This window comes from Phyllostomus hastatus, unplaced genomic scaffold (genome assembly GCF_019186645.2).
Source record: "Phyllostomus hastatus isolate PE091 unplaced genomic scaffold, TTU_PhHast_1.1 phas_scaffold_39, whole genome shotgun sequence".
NCBI lineage: Eukaryota > Metazoa > Chordata > Mammalia > Chiroptera > Phyllostomidae > Phyllostomus > Phyllostomus hastatus.
The window spans coordinates 18,812,253-18,831,945 of NW_025334028.1; the positions used below are offsets into that span (position 1 = coordinate 18,812,253).

General features: G+C 37.0%; 1 protein-coding gene across 1 annotated transcript in view; it reads right to left on the reverse strand.

Moving 5' to 3' along the window:
- UNC5C (unc-5 netrin receptor C) overlaps positions 1 to 19,693 on the reverse strand; it is a 349,058-nt gene that overhangs the window by 108,946 nt on the left and 220,419 nt on the right. The window contains exon 3 of the mRNA XM_045820399.1: positions 13,295 to 13,438. Within this exon, the coding sequence (XP_045676355.1) occupies positions 13,295 to 13,438 (144 nt within the window). The remainder of the gene's footprint in view (positions 1 to 13,294; positions 13,439 to 19,693) is intronic.

The window sequence follows — 19,693 nt, forward strand, 5'->3', positions numbered from 1 at the left end:
GATACTTAATCAAGAAAGCTGACCAGGGGATCTCGGTGGGCAAAGCTGCTTGTTAGTAAGATGGCATACATAACACTCTTGAATTAGAATTTTATAATGACTAGTTTAGGTTCCTTTACCTACTTCCAGAAAGACTATTAGATAGTGAATATTAGAACTTCAGAAGATTAAGCAACATTTTCAAAATATGGAAACTATTAGCACCTTGGTCAGGAGAACCTGAAGCTTTCTGATGGCTAAAAAGACACCTCATCATCATTCCAGTAATTTCTGATGACTACATAGGATAAAATGTCTCCACATTCTTTTCTGAAGCAATACCTTCATTGTTATAGTTGCTATGTACAAAAAAACCTAAAGCTCTTTTGTCTACAGAAGTAACTTGTCAAAAATGGTGATGATCAGTGCTCAGCTCTTGTTTTTTAGCGTAGGAATGGCTGCCTTCCCTTTCAGCACAGGCGTCCATAAGTAATCAATCACAATACTCTCCTCTGTAGAGTCTGGATTCAGCCCCAGGATCCTCCGTGGCACAGGACCCTGGGAGGCCACCAATAAGCAGAAGTTACCATTCAAGATGTGAAGCACTTGCATCTCCAACCTAAAGTTTACTATACAGAACTTCCTGATGTGGGGTATGTGTGCACAGCTATCAGATATTACATCACTGCTAAATTTCACTTTAAAGAGATGAAATAATCCCAGTCAACTGCTGATTTATATATTTTAAAATGCACTGAAGTCAGATATATCTTGCTTGGTGCTTAGTGTTAAGTGCATAGTACCTCCTTAATAAATGCTGACTTAAATTTAATTTCCAAAATAATCTGCCATTCCCTTTACTGAAGGTCTGGGCCAATTTTTCTTATGAGGGAAAACAATGAAAGTGCTTAGAAATTGCACAGTGCAACCCCCTTACTTTATAGGTAAGACAATGAGGATCCTGAAAGTTTAGCTCATTTCTTATAGATCACAAACTGTTTAGAAGCAGCTATCCCATTACATGGGGCTGCAGAAGGCAGAGTGTTGCATTGTGGTTGTATTTGTTTCCTCTAGAAATGACCCCTTCCTGGCTTAAAACAACCAACATTTATTTTCTCATAGTCTGGAGGCCTGCAATTTGAAATCAGGTTCACTGGGCCATAATCAAGAGGCCCACAAGGCTGTGCTCCTTCCAGAGATTCTACAAGAGAATTGATAGCTTGCCTCTTCCACAGCCTTCCTTGGCTTGTGTCTGCATCCCTCCAATCTTTTTGTCTGTGATCCCACGGCCTCCTTCTCTGTGTCAGGTCTTCTTATGCCTTTCTCTCATATAAGTACTCTTGCGATGGCATTGAAGACCCTCCTGGATAATCCATGATAATCTCTCCATCTCAATAACCTTAATTTAAACACATCTGCAAAGGATTTTTCTCATATGGAAAATAAAATTTATAGGTTCCAGAGATTAGGACCTGATACTTCTGGGGCTGTTATCCAGACTACAACAGGGGCTGAGAGAGTGCAGCCTGGATCTACACACCTGACTTAAATCCTAGCTCTGTGCTTAATAAGGTTCATGTGCTTTCATTTCTTCACTCTAAAATGAGGGTAATTCCAGTCTGTACAGGGTTATTATGAAGATTAAGTAAGGTAATACACATAAACATGCTTAGGACAGTGCTGTTATGTAAAAACCCACTATAAAGGCCCTCACTTATTTAGATAAACACTCCATTCCATACCCAGTCAACTGCCAAACTTTCACAGAGTTTGTCCTTGTACTGATAATTAATTAAATAAATTATTTAGTTATTTCTAAGAAGAGGCCACACTGCATGTATCAGAATTAAGATTCTTGCTTCTCAAATATAGCTGGTCTTGACAAAATGTTCTAAATCCATGGGATTTTGTATTTAGAAGAGATTCATGCAGAGTTACCTGCCATTGGCCATCTTCTATACTCTCTGGCATAGGCCTGATCTTGCATTAAGCAAATATAGCTGATTTACAATGATTCACATTTTTCTACTTTCAAATTACTTTTCAATTAATTTTTTTTCATGCTCAGTGAAGATGTACTGAATACATTTGTAACTCTCAAAAAATTGTTTTAATGTACTCTTAAAGAGCTCCTTTAGTGAATAAAACAATTCTATGGTCACATATAATAATATTACTTGTGTTATTAAAGGGAAAATGTGCCTTTCTTCTAATAATGATAAAAGGGGCTAATTTTGTTGTCATAGTAGAATATAACTTATGCTTAAATCACCAAATATGGCTGCTAACAGGAAGTAACTGCTGTGAACAGACCAGTACAGCAAATTTTGGGAGAATTAGGTTAGTCTTCTGCATTTTGGGCATTTATTAAATTGAAAAATGCCTGAGTTGAGGCAATAGAACCCTAAAAAGTTTATTGTGGTTTTATCTTTCAGGAATAGAGTATCTTATCTTTGCTGAAATTAAAAAAAATAATTAAAGTTTTTATATCCAGCAACTGTGTGATTTTTAAATGTAAGGGATATAGTATGTAAAAAATGGATAAAATTTTATTTTATTTTTTAAAAATTTTATTTATTTATTTTTAGAAAGAGGGAAAGGAAGAAAGAAAGAGAGGGAGAGAAACATCAATGTGTGGTTGCCTCTCACAAGCCCCCTACTGGGAACCTGTCCTGCAATACAGGCATGTGCCCTGACTGGGAATTGAACTGGCAACTCTTTAGTTTGCAGGCCAGCACTCAATCCACTGAGCCACACTACTTGCTTTTTTTCCTTGAATATCATGAAATACAAAAACAAATAACAACAACAACAACAACAACAACAGATAAAAAAACAACTAACCAACCAACCAACCAACCAACAATAAACTATATGAAGTTTCCTCTATGGTTACATAGAAAAGTCAAGAATTGCCACATGTTTCTGAAAATCTTCAACATGAATTGGACTGCAAAAAGAAAAGTTTGTTTAAAACTCAAATTTACCATTTCATAAACAAGTGACTTAGGCAAGTGACCTGTTTCAGTGCCCCTGTTGTGGTATTTGCAGAATAAGGCTCAGAATGGGACCTGTCTCACAGGATTGTTAGGGCCCCTGACGAGAGCTAATAGGCACAAGGGGCTTTATACCAGAGCTGGGCACTCAGTAAGGATGCCATCAATGGTGGCTACTAGGACACACAATTTTTTAAAGCTTAATGAAGATGCAACGTTTTGATTGGTTCCTATTATTTTGTAACCTCATTTTGCTTTTTAAAGAGCTCTTTACCCATAACCCATGGACACAGACAATTATGTGGTTAAGGACAGGGCCGGGGGCCAGGGGATGGGTGGAGGGGGGCAGAGGAGGGAAAATGGGGGATCTCTGTAATAGTGTCAACAATTTTTAAAAAATCCTGTTTTTGATGACTCTTTGGAATTTACCACCAAAACTTTCACAATATCATAGTGCATATCCAGGGACAGAGGTTAGAATGATCTTTAAGTAAATAAACAGATTATCATGGTGAAGTGTTCAGTCATGCTGAGGCAGGACTATTTCCCACTGCACTGAGGTCATTTAAGCCAAAAATCTCGAGTGAACAGAGTCCCCACAGACAGAAATACAATTTCAGCCATTCTTCTTGTCTTTGAGACATTGATAGGACATATTTGTATTCAGAGAGTTTTGCTAAAGGTTTTTTTTAATATATATTTTAAAACTAGAACTCCAAGTGACATCTGTTACAAAGAAGAGGAAGCGAGAAACCCATGTAAGCCATTCCTTTATATTCACACCTCATCTTTAGTTTCAGAAAAAAATGATTTTATGTCATCACAGTATTTTTTAAGGTATGTCCTAAGGATAAATAATAAGAAACATGCCAACTTTATGGATGAGGTACCTGACATATCAAAAGTTAGGGCTTTCTCAGAGTACAAAAAGAATGCAATGATTGCAGATGAGCTTTCTTGCAAATAAGCACTGTAGCCATGAACTTCCCTTTTCATATAGCACAAAACATTATTTAATGACACATTTTGATCTGGGTGGGTTACCAGCTCTTGCTATAACCCACAGATGATTCCCCCTCAAACATAACTTATGAGACAGAGTTCTATCAATTGGATGTCTACCTCTCAGAATAAATATGTGCTATAAATTATAGATTTGTGGGCCTGTATGAATCTTGGGAGTTTGTGTCCAGATAGAAAAGCAAAAGTGTATGGAAAATACAGATGGATACATCAGGTATATGTGACAGTTTTTAATCTTGAAATAGAAGTGACGTAATTTAATACTATTTAATATAATGGCTTAGAATTATATAAAACAAGGATAAATTTACTGTTAAAATTTCTCTTATCTAAAAGTCTAAATTCTATGACTATTTATCATCTAATTCAAAATATGGCCTCTGTAACTTATAATGGGCTTATTGGGGTCTTGAATGGTTGTAGAAGGAATCAAAGCACACCTTAAAGAGTGGGTCCTTTATTCCAGTGTGTTGGCAACTCTGCTAAGCTCTATCAAGACATTTGGCATTAAACATCTAGATACTGTCCTAGTATAATGTAAGTATTTCAGACTACCTGGTTAAAAAAGTACATTATTTGGTTAAATTGCATAATTAATTAATTTTGCTTTATATTAGGTAGAATAGATAGGAAGTAGAAAATGACATAGAAAGTAATGAGTAATGACTTCCATATATAAAAACCAACATAATAATTCACAAGATTACATATAAATTTAATTGGAGATACTCTTGCCACTCTATAGAAATATTAATTCATTAATTCCTTTAAGATATTTATTAAGTTCCCACACTGAGTCCAGCATCATTGCAGGCATTTTGAACTGATCAGTGAACAAACCAAACGAAAACCTTTACCCATAGGGATCTGACTTTCTAAGGGGGTGGAAGTGATAGACCACAAACCGTGAACATAATACATAAGTAAGGATGTAGGAGTTTATAAGTAAATAAGTGCTATGGGGAAAATGACTAAGCACAGAAGTACAATGGGGGATTGAAGTGGAGGAAGCAGAGAAGCAATCTCTTCAGCTACCTGATGCTCTTATTTTCCTTGAGTAATAAAACATTTTTACTAAATGAACAAGTGATTAGCATTTCAATAGCATCATCACTTAACCCATCATATGCCTTCAATTTAATTCAATTTCAATTTTGTATGCTTTGATTTACTTAGCACCATCCACATGCAAGCTACTATTTTTAGGTATTGGGAATGTTGAGCTTTATCAAATAGACAGCAGATATTTTGCAGCAAAATGGGTTTTTTGGGAACAGCAAAAAAAATGCAACTTAGGACATTCAGTCTAATGGACAACCACACACAAATCCAGAGAAACAAAGAAGAGGCATGCTCTTTTACAGACTTGGGAGCACCTATTGTAAACAAAGAATCCATTGGACGAAACTAAAAGTTTGAGATATAGTGACTTTTCATTGGCTGAGTTATGTTATTCTCCCATAGGATGAACTATTACTGGTCCAGGGGAAATCTTTTCTTCCTCTTACTGAGATGGTCAGGTACTATCACTTCCTGTCCAAGATGCAAGGCATGCCATTTCCTGTTGGGGTCAGTAGTGTGTGTGCGGTGCTGTATACCTGAGAGTTCTCTCTTCTAGCCTCTTGACTCTATTTTAAGTGAGGTGTATGTTTCTTAACTAAGAAACATAATTTTCAAGGGGATATAATGAAGAAAATAAAATGCCTGACCTTGTGAAGCTTATATTCTAAAGATGTACACAGTTAACATAAAAGTAAACAATGAATAAGAGAAATGTTCTCAAGAAAAATGAAGAGGGTTTGGGTTAGGAGAGGGACATGGTTGCAATCAGTAGGTTTTAGGTAAACTAGTCAAGGTCTACCCCTCTGCTGAGGTAACACCTTGGCAGAAATCTGAATGGAAGAAGGAAGTGAGCCACACTCAGAGTTGGGGATGTTCCAGGTGGGATGGAACAGTTATTACAAATAACCTATATCTGGAATGAGTGTATTGTATTCTGGAAAGAAGGAAGTTGCTGTGGTTGGAGCAGACCAAGCAACGTGTAGAGAGGCAAGAACCTAAGGCTGCTTATACTTCTGTGTTATAAATAATAGTGAGCCTATAATATTATGCGTGTGGAAAATGTGATGTTTTTGTGAACTGCCACTGTACATAGAATTACTGTCAATTCCTCTGTTATTTGTAGCCAGTGTGTTGGTTCAGGGCTTGGACACTGCTGGTGGACTGACCGACCAACTTCTTCACATACCAGCTGTGTGAACTCAGGCAAGATCTTTAGTCTCTCTTTGTTCTCAAATTCCTCATCTGTGAAATGATAATAACACCCATCACAAAGAGTTGTTGCAAGGATTGAATGAGGTAATTCATGTAAATGTTGGTCAAAGGGTACCAATTTTCAGTTATATGATGAGTAAATTTTGGGAGTGTAATGTACAGTATGGTGACTATTGTTAATAATCCTGTGTCATGAAATTTGCAGAGAATTTCATCCCTTAGGACTGGTAGTCCAGGCTTGGAGCATGAAGTGGTAAAAGGAGAGACTTTTAGTTTTGAAAGTTAACTTAGTATTGATAAATTTCAATACACACACCTGAAATTGTTTAAACCGTATGCTTAAGCATTTGCCTTGTGTCTGCACTGTGCCACATGCTTTACATCTTTATCTAATTTTAAAAATAACTGAAACTAAGGCTTATAAGGGTTAAGTCACTTGGCTGAGGTCACACTAAAAAGTGATGTAACTATACTGACTAGAAGTCAACCTGGCCTCAAAGCTGGTGCTCTAACCACTCCACTGCACTACTCTTTTTACATCATAAACACCACCCCCAACGCATCATCAACAACAGCAGCCATATTGAAATCAAGACCTGTCCTGTGGAAGGACAGGCAATGTTGGCCGAAATTTTGCCTACAGTACATTTTCCCATGGTAATATTTGGGAATTTTCCCACTGGCCTGTAACACGGGACCCTGGAAGAAACAACCACATGAAAATGGCAGCTGTATCACCATACGGATTCTACTTGGTACAGTCATAACAGTGTTCACTTGGGTTCTCTCAGAAGAAATGTCTCTCTCTGTATTTGAGGATACAGCCCCAGCTGGGGCATTTGACACTGCCCTTTGGCAGATGTGCCCAAGTTTAGAGCAGGTATATTATGTCCTCAGCTCACACCTGGCTGATTTTGAACTTTGTTTCCTTTCTTCGCTCTGCTCTGATTGTCTCACAAATTTATTTTTATATTTTATATAGTTTAAATGTACTATAGACAAACAAATAAATACATGAATGGCCTACATTCATTTCTCTTTTGTAAACTTCTGAAAATAGAGCATTTTTCATGAAACAACCATGGGCCACTCAAAGTACACAAAGTGAGAATAAATCTAATTAGGTGAGAGGTAATTGCACTTATTTGACCTCAGGATCCTGGTTATTTTTACCTGAGACAAATTTAAACTTTAATTGAAGTCTATGTGATGGGCATCTGTTAAATGTTACTGGGCAAACTAACTGTGAGCTTACTGTAAGATTAGGGACTTACTTGTTAGGGATCAGCCTTGACAGAGAGAATTTGAAATTTAACCTGTTAAAAAAACTCATGGCTATGGACAACAGTGTGGTGACTGCCAGGGGTGGGGGGTGGGGAGGTGGTGGAGAGTATAGGGGGTGACAGACAGAAACTTGACTTGGGGTGGTAAACACACAATATAGTACACAGATGATGGGTTGTAGGATTGTGCATTGAAACCTGTATAATTTTGTTAACTAGTGCCACCACAATAAATAAATTTAAACATTTTTTTCACCATGATGTAAATCTTTATGAGCAAATCTTGCACACTGGATGGTATTCCTTGGTCATACACATCTAAGTTAAGTTCATTATGAAAGTACAAGCAAACTGCTCTTTAGTCTTATTACATGAAGATGAAAGGGCGCTATGGGCAAATTAATCTCTCCCTAGAAGAAGAGTTTGTTTTCCCATTATTGGAAAATGTGAAACTACATTTAAAAGCCATGAAGTGAACAGTAAATATTATGTGATGTGTTGCAAAGAAAGGTGGGGCTCTTGCACATATTTAATTTTATGTGAATAGAGATATATAGACAGAATAATGTATATACTATTATATTATATATATGAAATTGGCACAAGAGATTCATCATTTAGAACTATGATGCCCTTATACAAGCTTTTTGGCAAGGCAATTTAATATGCAGTATAGATTGGCAATTTTAAATATTTATTATGCTTAATATTAATGAACATAGCAATGAAAGATACAGTTTTATATCATTGTACCTCTTGATTATAACTAGAAGCTAATTTTGAATTAACTTCAATATTTCACCAAAATAATTACTTTTTTGTTTTTTTTTTAAATGTTTGAAAGTAACTTTCTTTCCTTTCATAATTAATAAAATAAATTCTTCAAGACTTCTGGTAGACAATTGTAGTGGAAACTATGGTATGCCAACAAGACCCCTTTTTATAATTGACCCTACCCATTGGGAATGCTGGTAGTCAAGATGCTCACCACCACCCCTGGAATTGCCCTCCATTGAGAAGAACTGACTTGAGCCCAGTCACACAAGCTGGTGGGATGGGGCTAAAGGAGGACACCACACCCACTGACGAGTCTATGTGAGGGAATAATGGCCTGCTCATTTCCTATGTCTCAAGGTGGGACAACTCTGGAGGGCCATCTGAGCTCCAGATGTTTGAACAAACAAACAAACAAACAGACAGACAGACAAAATGGTTCATTGTTTGTTGTACAAGCATCACAGCTTCCTTTCTCCCTCTACCCAATACTACTGCCTCATTCCTCTTAAGGAACTTACTGGCATGACACACAGATATGACAGCTGAATATAATTCAAATGACACAAGTCCTAAATGAAGAATATAGACAGACTGCTCTGAAAGTATTGAGAAAGGAATGCCTATCACCCTATAGACCTATGAAGAAAAAACGACTTCAGTAAATACATTTGAAATTAATCCTTAAAAAGCTCACTCTTTTAATCATTCTTTCCTCTTGTTCACATACCACATCCAATCTCTCAACAAAAGCCATTTCCTTTGCCTTTAAATATATGTTGAATAAAGATCACACACTTCCACTGCTTCTAATCTATGCTCACCTATTATCTCTCACAGTTACAGCCCCATGACTGGTCTTTCTACTTGTATCATTGCCCTTCATGGTCTATTCTCAACACAGAAGGCAGGTGATTCTGCTAAAATAAAATTCAAGCCATAAATTCCTCTGCTGAAAATGTTCCAAATTTCTCATCTCTCACTAAGAACTGAAGATGTTATACCTACAGGGTCCTAGGCCATCTCCATACTGTCCTTCCTGCCCTTACCTCTATGCCTTACCCTTCTCAGGTTATCTAAGTGTCTCCTCTCATTTACCCTCTTCCACCACTCTGGCCAATTGGTCTTCTTGTACCTGGCTAGCCCCCTGCCTCTGGGTATCTATCTGTACTTGTACCACTTGCTGCTCCCTTTACCTGCTTCCTTCCTTCCCTTCCCTCAGGTTTCTTCACTGCCAACTTCTTCCTGAGGCCTTCCTTGACCACCCTCACCTAGCTCTACATAGTTCCCTTTCCTGTTTTGTTCATAGAACTTACCACTTGCTCTGTATCCAATTATTATTTATTTCATTTAGAGTTTGCCCTTCCTCACCAGAACATTAGCTCTAGGAGGGTAGGGATCATTACCTGTTTTGTGTCTGGTTCCATACCAAATACCTACAATTGTTTCAAGAACAGAGAACATGTTTGCTAAATATTTGCAAAAATATTTGCAAAAATAAATTTATTTATTGAATAAATGAATTTTTAGCAGTAATGAAGGGAAGAGAAGGGTGAAACCCTTCATTATGAACAACAGCTGAATGTATAGAAATCAAAGTATTTCTAATGGACTATGACTAGAATGTAGAAATTCTTGGTGGGTGGAGCTACAGTCATAGGCTGGACATGTACACAATAAAATATGGAGTTATGGACTGAATTGTGTCTCCCACAAAATACACATGTTGAAGTCCTAACCCCTAGTAACTCACAATGTGACTTTATTCAAAGAGAATATCTTTAAAGAGGTAATAAGTTAAAATGAGGCCTTTAGGGTAGCCTTAATCCAAAATGACTGATAATCTTATAAAGAAGAGAAATTTGAACCTGGACAGTTATAAAGAGAAGACCATGTAAAGACACCTAGAAGTCAAGGGCAGAGCCTAAAGAAGAAATCAATACTGCTGGTGCCTTGATCTCAGACTTCTGGCTTCCGGAATTATAAGAAATAAAGTTCTGTTGAGTTCCAGCCAAGATGGAAGTGTAGGTAGAAACCCTTCACTTCCTCATACAACCAAAAGGAGGATAATGATCAATCTAAAATCAATAAACAACCAAAAGTGCCATAAAATCAAACTGCATGGAACTTCAATAACCAAGGATTTAAAGAAACAGTCAACCAGACCAACCAGACTGGTAGGAGGGAGACAGGCAGACAGGTGGACGGAGAGAACCTTCGGCAAAGCAGCAGACTGTGTGGGTGGGGATGGCTGAAAGGACTTGGGGCAAGGCAGCTGACCCAACTTTGCAGCAAGGTGGGGGCTGGCTGAAGGGGAAACTGAGACTCAGAGCTGACTGTGGACCATGGCGGTTGCTGCAGTGGGAGAAACTCCCAGTCTCACATGAGAGTTTATTGGAAAGTGGGCTAGAGCTGAGAAAGTGAGTTGCACTGTTCCTTCTCTGGCTCCTCTCCCACAGGCAGCAAAGAAGGCTGCCCTGCCTATGTGAATACCTAAGGCTCTGCCCCCTTATAATTTAACAGGGGCACTGAGACAAAGAAATATGGCCCAAATGAAAGAACAGAGCAAAACTCCAGAAAAAGAGCTAAGGGATGAGGAGATAGCCAACCTATCTGATAGATAATTTAAAGTCCTGGTAATCAAGATGCTCACAGAACTGACAGAGCTTGGTCACAAAATAAAAGAACAAATGAAGGCTACTCAAAATGAAATAAAGCAAAATATTCAGGGAACTAACAGAGCCAAGAAGGAAACCAGGACTCAAATCAATGATTTGGAACAAAATGAAGAAATAAACATCCAAATGGAACAGAATGAAGAAACAAGAATTCATAAAAATGAAGAGAGGCTGAGGAACCTCTGGGACAACTTTAAAGGTTCCAGTATCCGAATTATATGGGTGCCAGAGGAGAAGAACAACAGCAAGAAATAGAAAACTTGTTTGAAAAAATAATGAAGAATAACTTCCCCAATCTGACAAAAGAAATAGACTTCTAGGAAGCCCAAGAAGCCCAGAGAGTCCCAAAGAAGTTGGATCCAAAGAGAGACATACCTAGGCACATCATCATTAAATTAGCCAAGATTAAAGATAAGAAGAGAATCTTAAAAGCAGCAAGAGAAAATGAGACAGTTACCTACAAAGGAGTGCCCATAAGGCTATCAGCTGATTTCTCAAAAGAAACCTTGCAGGCAAAGAGGGGCTGGAAAGAAGTATTTGAAGTCATGAAAGGCAAGGACCTCCATCCAAGATTACTCTATCCAGCAAAGCTTTCATTTAGAATGGAAGGGCCGATAAAGTGCTTCCCATATAAGGTCAAGTTAAAGGAGTTCATCATCACCAAGCCCTTATTATATGAAATATTAAAGGGACTTATCTAAGAAATTGAAGAAGATCAAAAACTATGAACAGTAAAGTGACAACAAAGTCACAACTATCTACAACTGAATCTAAGGAAAAAAATATGACAACGAAAACAAATACTAAGCAAATAACTAGAACAGGAACAGGATCAGAGAAATGGACATCACATGGAGGGTTTTCAGTGGGTAAGGGGAGGGGAAGAATGGGGGGAAGGTACAGGGAATAAGAAGGATAACTGGTAGGCATAAAATAGATGAGGAAAGGTTAAGAATGGTATAGAAAACGGAGAAGTTGAAGAACTTATATGTACAACCCATGGACATGAACTAAGTGGGTGGGGAATGCTGGAAGGTTGGGGGTGCAGGAGGAGGGATAAAGGGGGCAAACTGGGAAAACTATAACAGTGTAGTCAGTAAAATATATTTAAAAATAAATTTCTGTTGTTTAATTCACCCAGTCTGTGGTATTTTGTTATGGTAGCCCTAACAAATTAATATAATGATATATGCTATTGTAAGGAATTTTGACTTTATCACATAAACCACAGTAAAATTTTAAGCAGGGAGAAGTGAGGCGCAACCTGAGTTTTTGGATTACTGCACTTGTGGTGATATGAAAGAAGGATTGGAGGAAGGAAACACTAACTGGGAAGTTTTTGCAATGACTGTGGTCTATCTACATCAAGGTGAAGGGCAGGAAGAGGCAAGTGTATAGAACTGGGGAAGCATCAGAACCAAGATTTTTGGAACTTAGTGACATAGAGATAAGTGATATTGGCATCTGTCACAAAAGAATATTTAGTAAAATGCAGACATGCAAAGGGGTCCATGTAGCACAACTTACATGGATTTCATTGGTTTCATACTTAAGAAAATTTCTCAATATAGCAATTTCATATAGATTATAGCAGTATTTGTGCTGCTCAAGATGTGAATAGTGTTCATTGAAAAAAGGAGTTTGCAGAAAGAGCTGCAGGGTGTGTCTCCTTCTTGGGGACAATATTAGCATATAACTTAGCATATTGAATATTAGCATATTAAAGAATCAGAGAAGTTTTGCAGTAAAGAAACTTCTATAACTTTGGTCAAAAAAAGATACTTGCAACATGTATTTGATTACAAAACGCTTTTTGCAAGGCACCTTTGAGGCTCTCCCATAACATGAATACTCTAGAAATTAACACAGTGTGGAAAATAGTGGTAATTCTGATGTGCTAGAGCATTTCCAAAGTAAACAGAGAAGCCCTGTCTGGGTACTCTTTGTTTCCAATAGCAAAACTAGTCAACATTGTCTTAACAAACTGGCAGAATAAACTCATTATAGGAATATAGTTGGTTTTCCCAACCTAATTATTACCAGATTTAAAAAAATCAGAATCTTTGGAAAGCAGCACTAATTTTTTTCTGTCCTGAAAGGAAAAATACTCAGTGTCTTGATACAAAAAAATAAAATAATATTTTGATTACTTAAGGGAAAAGTGTAGCTCAAGTGCAGAAATCTGAGAGCCGTTTTTGACCAGGTTTCTTTGACACTAGAGCAGTGAGTCTAAACTTTCCTATTTCCCACGTTTCTGAAACCCGTAGGCGCAGGCGCAATGACTCACATGCGATGCGCACATAGGCCTTCCTGCTCTTTGTGGTGCCCGCTGAGCTCCAGGCCACACACTGGCACCAGTAGTCATCAGGCCCAAATAATTCTTCCACTTGCTGGCGTGAAATCTCAATGCTCACTTCCCGGACAATGAGACCTAACAAAAGAAAGGAGATTTAAGTCAGATCATTTATAGTAAAGAAATACAAAATATCATACCATGTTTCTTCCCCTCAGTGATCTTTCTTGAAGCCGTAGGTCAACATCCCAGATATTGCCTCTCATCTCCTCTGATCTTCCTCTGGCTCCAGTTGCTTGACTCACAGCTTTTTCATTCTCTTATTTGTTATTTCAAATCTTCTGGATTCTCAGAAGATGAAAGTGAATATATATCACTCCACAAAATTATACTTTTCCCCATATGGCTTAATATTCATTCTCCACCAAGTTATCTCTTTCCATATATTTAAATGTGAACTTGAACTTTACATTTTCTAAGGGTTCTATCTCAATCATACAGGTTGTGGGTAAGATACCCATATGCTGTACACAGAATTACAAACCTAAATCTTCTCAGAAAGACTTCATTCACATGAAATGAGAAAGAACCACCTAAAACTATAATCATAAGTGTGTAAGTTATAAATCTATATACCTATATATCACCTATATATCAAGTTTTGTAATATCACCTAGTAATTATAAATATGTGGTGATTATTGAACAGAATTAATTCAACTGTTGTGTTTCATTTAATAAGGTCAACTGTTTTTCTTGAAAGATAGACTAGCCATAGTTAACAAAACTTTGCTATTCTATTAAAGAATGTATGACTTTAGGTTTTTATGTTTAATATTTTGAAAGCCCAAATGTTTCTCTGTAATTGTAATGTAATCAAAGTCCTCTTAAAGATAAAGTGGCCCCAAGATAAAACACTGGAATAATTGGAATTTGTTTCACAGAAGTATATAATGTTAAATAACAAAAATGAACTGAGAATCTGGAAAGATCATTTTAGGAGTATTCACCTTCCAGAGATCCATTCTGCAGTGTGTACACTGAACAAAAAGAATGGTCTAAATGATACATGTGGGTAACTGTCAGTTCTCCTGAGGACTGAGCTTGCACTTTCCAGGTGGAGTGTGTGCTGAGAGAACTGACAGGGGCTCCCTCAGGGAGTGGAAGGATTTTATCTGGGTCAATCATGAGCACAGGAAGAAAGATTAAACATATTTCTATCATTCATTTATTCCTTCATTGAACAAATATTTATTAAGGATCAAATATATGAAAGACACTGCACTAGGTATTTGGGGAATGACAACTAAAATGGTGGTTGTCCTCAATGAACATATATTATTGTGAGGAGGGAATATATTAACTATAGATTATACAATTTATTATTTAGTTATAAGTGTGTCCAGTGCTGCAAAAGAGACACATAGGGGCACCTAGAATGAATAACAAGGGGAATGAAAGATCCGACATGGATTGAGTTGGTTAAATTATGTGGGGAGAGGAACAGGGCATATGGAAGAAGCAGCAAAGAGAATGAGAAGATTGAGGTCTCAGAAGAAGACAATTAAGCCCCGGGCACAGAGAAAACTGGCATAAAATGAAACTGGAGCTGAAAAGGGTCCAGCATATATGCAGGCCTGTAGACTAGTAGTCCTTCATGTGAACCCCAATAGTTTTGTTAGCATCACTTTGAATTTATTGGAAATGTGAATTCTTGAGTCCCACTTCAGACTCACTGAATAAATAAATAACCTTGAGAATCAGTCACAGTGATCTGTGTTTTAATAAACCCTCCAAGAATTCTGATGCATGCTACAGTTTGAGAACCACTGCTGTACACCATGTTTAGGATTTCAAACTTCTTCCTGAGAGCTATGGATATCATTAAAGTGATTTAAGCAAGTATATGACATAATCAGATGAGAATTAAAATATACATATGCACACATATGTATGTATAAATAAATATACATTTATTTATATATACATATGTGTGTGTGTGTGTGTGTGTGTGTATTCTGTGCAGAAAATCCAGCCATTGTCATTGTTAATACAAGGAGAATGGTTTGTGCCACATTGCTGTAACCTGGCAGCCAAGGAGAGTGGACTGGAATATGCATGTGTAAATAATGATGACTTCACTGTATTAGTCAGTGGGGGTGGTAGACACTGTTGAGTGAGCCAGTGTACTGTGTGGCCAATGCATTCATAATGATTGAGCGAGTAGAGAGACAAATCTGCATCAAATTTTGTGTTAAGCTTGAATCTTCCTCTACGGGAACTATTTGGATGATTCAGAAGGCTGTATCTATGGGGAACTCGTGACTGGCAGTTCATCACCACAATGTGCCTGCTCATGTGTCATGTCTCATGCAGAGTTTGTTGGCAAAACATCAAATTACCCAGGTTATTCAGCTTCACTATAGCCCAGATTTGGCTCCCAATGACTTCTAGCTTTTCCTAAAACTGAAATCACCTTTGGAAAGGAAAAGATTTCAGACCATTGATGAGATTCAGGAAAATATGAGGGGGCAGCAGATGGCAATGGGGAGAACTGCATGAGGTCCCAATGGCCCTACTTTGAAGGGGACTGAGGTGTCATTGTCTTATGTACAGTGTTTCTTGTATTTTGTATCTTCTTCAATAAATGTCTCTTTGTCACAGCATATGGCTGGATACCTTCTGGATAGACTATATCTATCTATCTATCTATCTATCTATATGTGTATACACACATATATGCACACATATGACATGTACAATATACAATTTAACAAGTTCTTTGGAATTTAATTAGTTCCCTAAAGTTATGTTTTCTTAAAATGTTTGATTATGACTTCTTGGTATAAGGTGCCATGAAAAAGGTATCTAGAGATACCTTTAGAGGTATCTAAAAAAGAGCATTCCAGATCTTACTCTAAAACCTAGGACATGCTCAAAGGGGTAATAGCATTCAGGGAAATTAACAGCCACCCAATAGAAGTAGGTGCTATCACACTGGGGAATAAAGAATGATTCCGATGAAAAGCTGATGGGACTTGAGTCACAGAAAAGACAAAGCCCTTGGTTCTGCTAATGAGTCTCTGAACTGGAGTGAAGCCCAGGAAAGTGGGTTTTGTAATCTGTGGGCAGGGCAAGACCCTGAAGTGACAATTCTATTGTCAAAGCTTATTAATTATATTTAAAATTACTTTAAAGTTTTGAAAATCAGTAAACATCTTATGTTTATATAGAAATCAGCTTAAAAGGAATTTTCAAGTGGAATATCCCAATTCCTCATCCCTCAAGAAAAGATTAGTCTATTATTTTAGCCAGTGTCCAATTAATAAAATGACCTCTACAGCAAAAATCACAATTTATTAACAGATAACACTACTTTCCTCCCTCTTCCCTGACCCTTGCTTAGGCCTTTCATTTTCCTATCTTACCATAATTATTCTCATTTTTCTGATACGTAGAAATCCATGCAAAGATGGAGCACAGCTTTTCTATACCTACCCCCATTTTAAATGTTTATTCCACATTCTGGTGTTTAATACTTTTGCTTGTTTTACTTGTTTATACCTTCTCTCTTCATGCAGAAATTCACTTACTGGAAAGAAAACTCTTCCTGTAAACTTACTGCAGTGATTTACAGTCAGCTAAAGGCTGGTAAACTTTGCAGTGAGTATTTCCTTGGAAGTATAATGGTTCTTTCCAAAATGCAGAGCAGCAACAAATGAGCTCAGGATATTAAAACCGCACACAAATATTTTGTGTCCCAAGACGATAACTTTAGTTTTCTTTCTCCTCACCCCTTTTACTTAAAGCAATTACAGGAAGTCTAATTAAATGCTAGGGGAACTTCACTGGGGCCAGTGTATCTCTTTAGCCCAAACAGGTTAATGGCTATTTGCACCGATCTGAAGCCTTTTGAGAAGCCACAGACTGACCTTTCAGCTACAGGGATTGTTCATAGTACAAATGTTCTGAGATGTGCAGCCCAGGCTCCCTGTTGGTGCAGGGCTGAAGCACACACTGATTTTTGTTCTTAGCTTGACACACGCCCCATTCAGGATGGGATGGATTATTTACAGTTGTGTACAGTTGTCCCACCACAGGCCCTAAGTTCACATTCCAGCTTTTGGCCATCAACACGAGAACAAGAACAAACAGAAGCACCGAGTATTGAAACACAGCTTAGAATTCCCTAGAATCTGCTGCATTATTCAAACTCTGAGCTACTTGGTTACATACCATGTCTTCATTACCACAATTAAGTTCATTCCTGAAGACATTTTGCTTATCAGACCAGAGGATCCTGGTGTGGGTAAAAATAGGTAATATCCTTTCTCTTTAAAAGTAAAAATTCAAATCTGCTTAAAGTCTTGAGATAGAAAAAACAAGCTGCCTTGAAATTTGAAATGCCATCAGCATTACTTCCAAGGTGGGCTGCTTTGAAGAGCATTGGGGAACCTGCAACTGGTTTCAGGTTATTTAAAGGTGGGGGAAATGCTTTGGTCGACAGGACTTACTCAAATACAAATGTGTATTTCCCATCACATCTGATAACTTCAAAGATTTCCCATCATTGTCGTTCCTTTAATAGTGTCATCTCAAGGATGCATGCTGTTTAAAGTTTGCAGTGATTTGCTTTTATAATAGGATTCATTGTGGTTTGGGAGCTAGAGTGCAGAGAAGTAATTAGCATGACATACCAAGAAGTCTTATAATGAGTACGAATATGTACTTGCTAATAGGGAGTTTCAAATGACTTTAGAAATTCAGATGCAGGCACAACTCTCTGATTGGATTGTTGTGAGGATGTCTGAGATTATGGCAATAAAGTCTTGTAATTGACATTTATACTTTATCTTTAACATAATTTTAATTTCATAATAGTGGACAGGCACCACAAATAGTATTTTTCTAGAGATTATTATAAAGTGATCACAAACACATGATGAATGCTGTTGTATAATTATTTAAAACAAGATCCATATTCTCCCAGAAATGTAATCTATATAATGGTGCTAACAAATATGAAAAGTCCATGAATGTCAAAAATTATGTTAAATTCCAAAAATGTAAAGAGACATCAAACATTACCTATACCCTTAAGCTGTTCAGTTATCCTATTTATTAGGAGATATTTAAAATAATCATGCTTCATCTTAAAATTTTTTTAAATGTGCTCATGAAATTTGTACCTTCTGATACCCAACCTCTGATAAAAGCATCCTAACCTCACATTAGACTTAGATGTTATGTATGTATTTCTCAGTCCTCTCAATTGCTTTATCTTTCACCTGACCAACTGAAGTTTTGAGACATCATGTTGTGCAGACTTCTTCCAGCCTTCTCCCTATTGGGAGAAGAGCTACAGAGGCTATTTGACCAAATCTCATTATAGTACACTCACAGTTAGGACTGGGGTTGGTGGGAAATGTACAAAGCAGCAGGTAGGGATGTTCTGGACTATATTACATTTTATTGAATTAGTGTGGTCTCTTTATCATGTTTCCTCCCAGGGCCTAATCCTATTAGTTTTCACTAATACGACCTAAAATATGAAACATATCTGTTCTAGATGCCTTAATATAAATTAAATCACAGAAAATACCATCATTATTTAAAAGGATGTCACACACAAAACTGATAATTATTTTTGCAATTTGTAACTCACAAAAATAATCAAAATATGACAGCTTGAAACACAGGACTTTATAATCAGGACACTGTTTCATGTTATATGAAGCCATTTGATAACGTTTAAATTATATCAGGAAGAGAAGACATTGTAAGCACATAATTTACAAACTTTTCTCTGAAATATATTTCCTTGAATTTTTAATACATTTAATATGTAAACAGGCCAACTCATTAACTAAAATTACATTGTGTAATTGGTAATTAGAACTTACTGGTGTTATAGATTTATTATGATTATAATTTCGTTAAAGTTGCATTTACCATCTTTAGGATCAAGATCCATTTACCCAAAAGTTAAAGGATAACATAGCTGGGGCTGAATGGTTCAAGGGCTTTGCCAGGAAATATTTCATACTTAGGTCATTGACTTGGTTCCTTTTTATATGATAATTTCTAGCCACTTGATTCTGCCTGGCATCCTGTGTCCAATGAGGATCTGTGTTTTGTTTTGTTATATTTTTATTTAGTCTAGAACTGAGAAGTAAATATTCATTGATTGTGCTTCTGGAATGTGGACATTTCTTGGGCTCCTAGAAAGTTGTATAACAATTATATATAAATTCAATTTTCCCCCTTGAAACTTGAAATTTCAATTGCAAAATGATATTAAGATAGTGACAATTATTTAAAATAAGCATCCTTATATTCCTTGCAGCATTATTTACAATTGCTAAGATAGGGAAGCAGCCCCAGTGTCCACCAG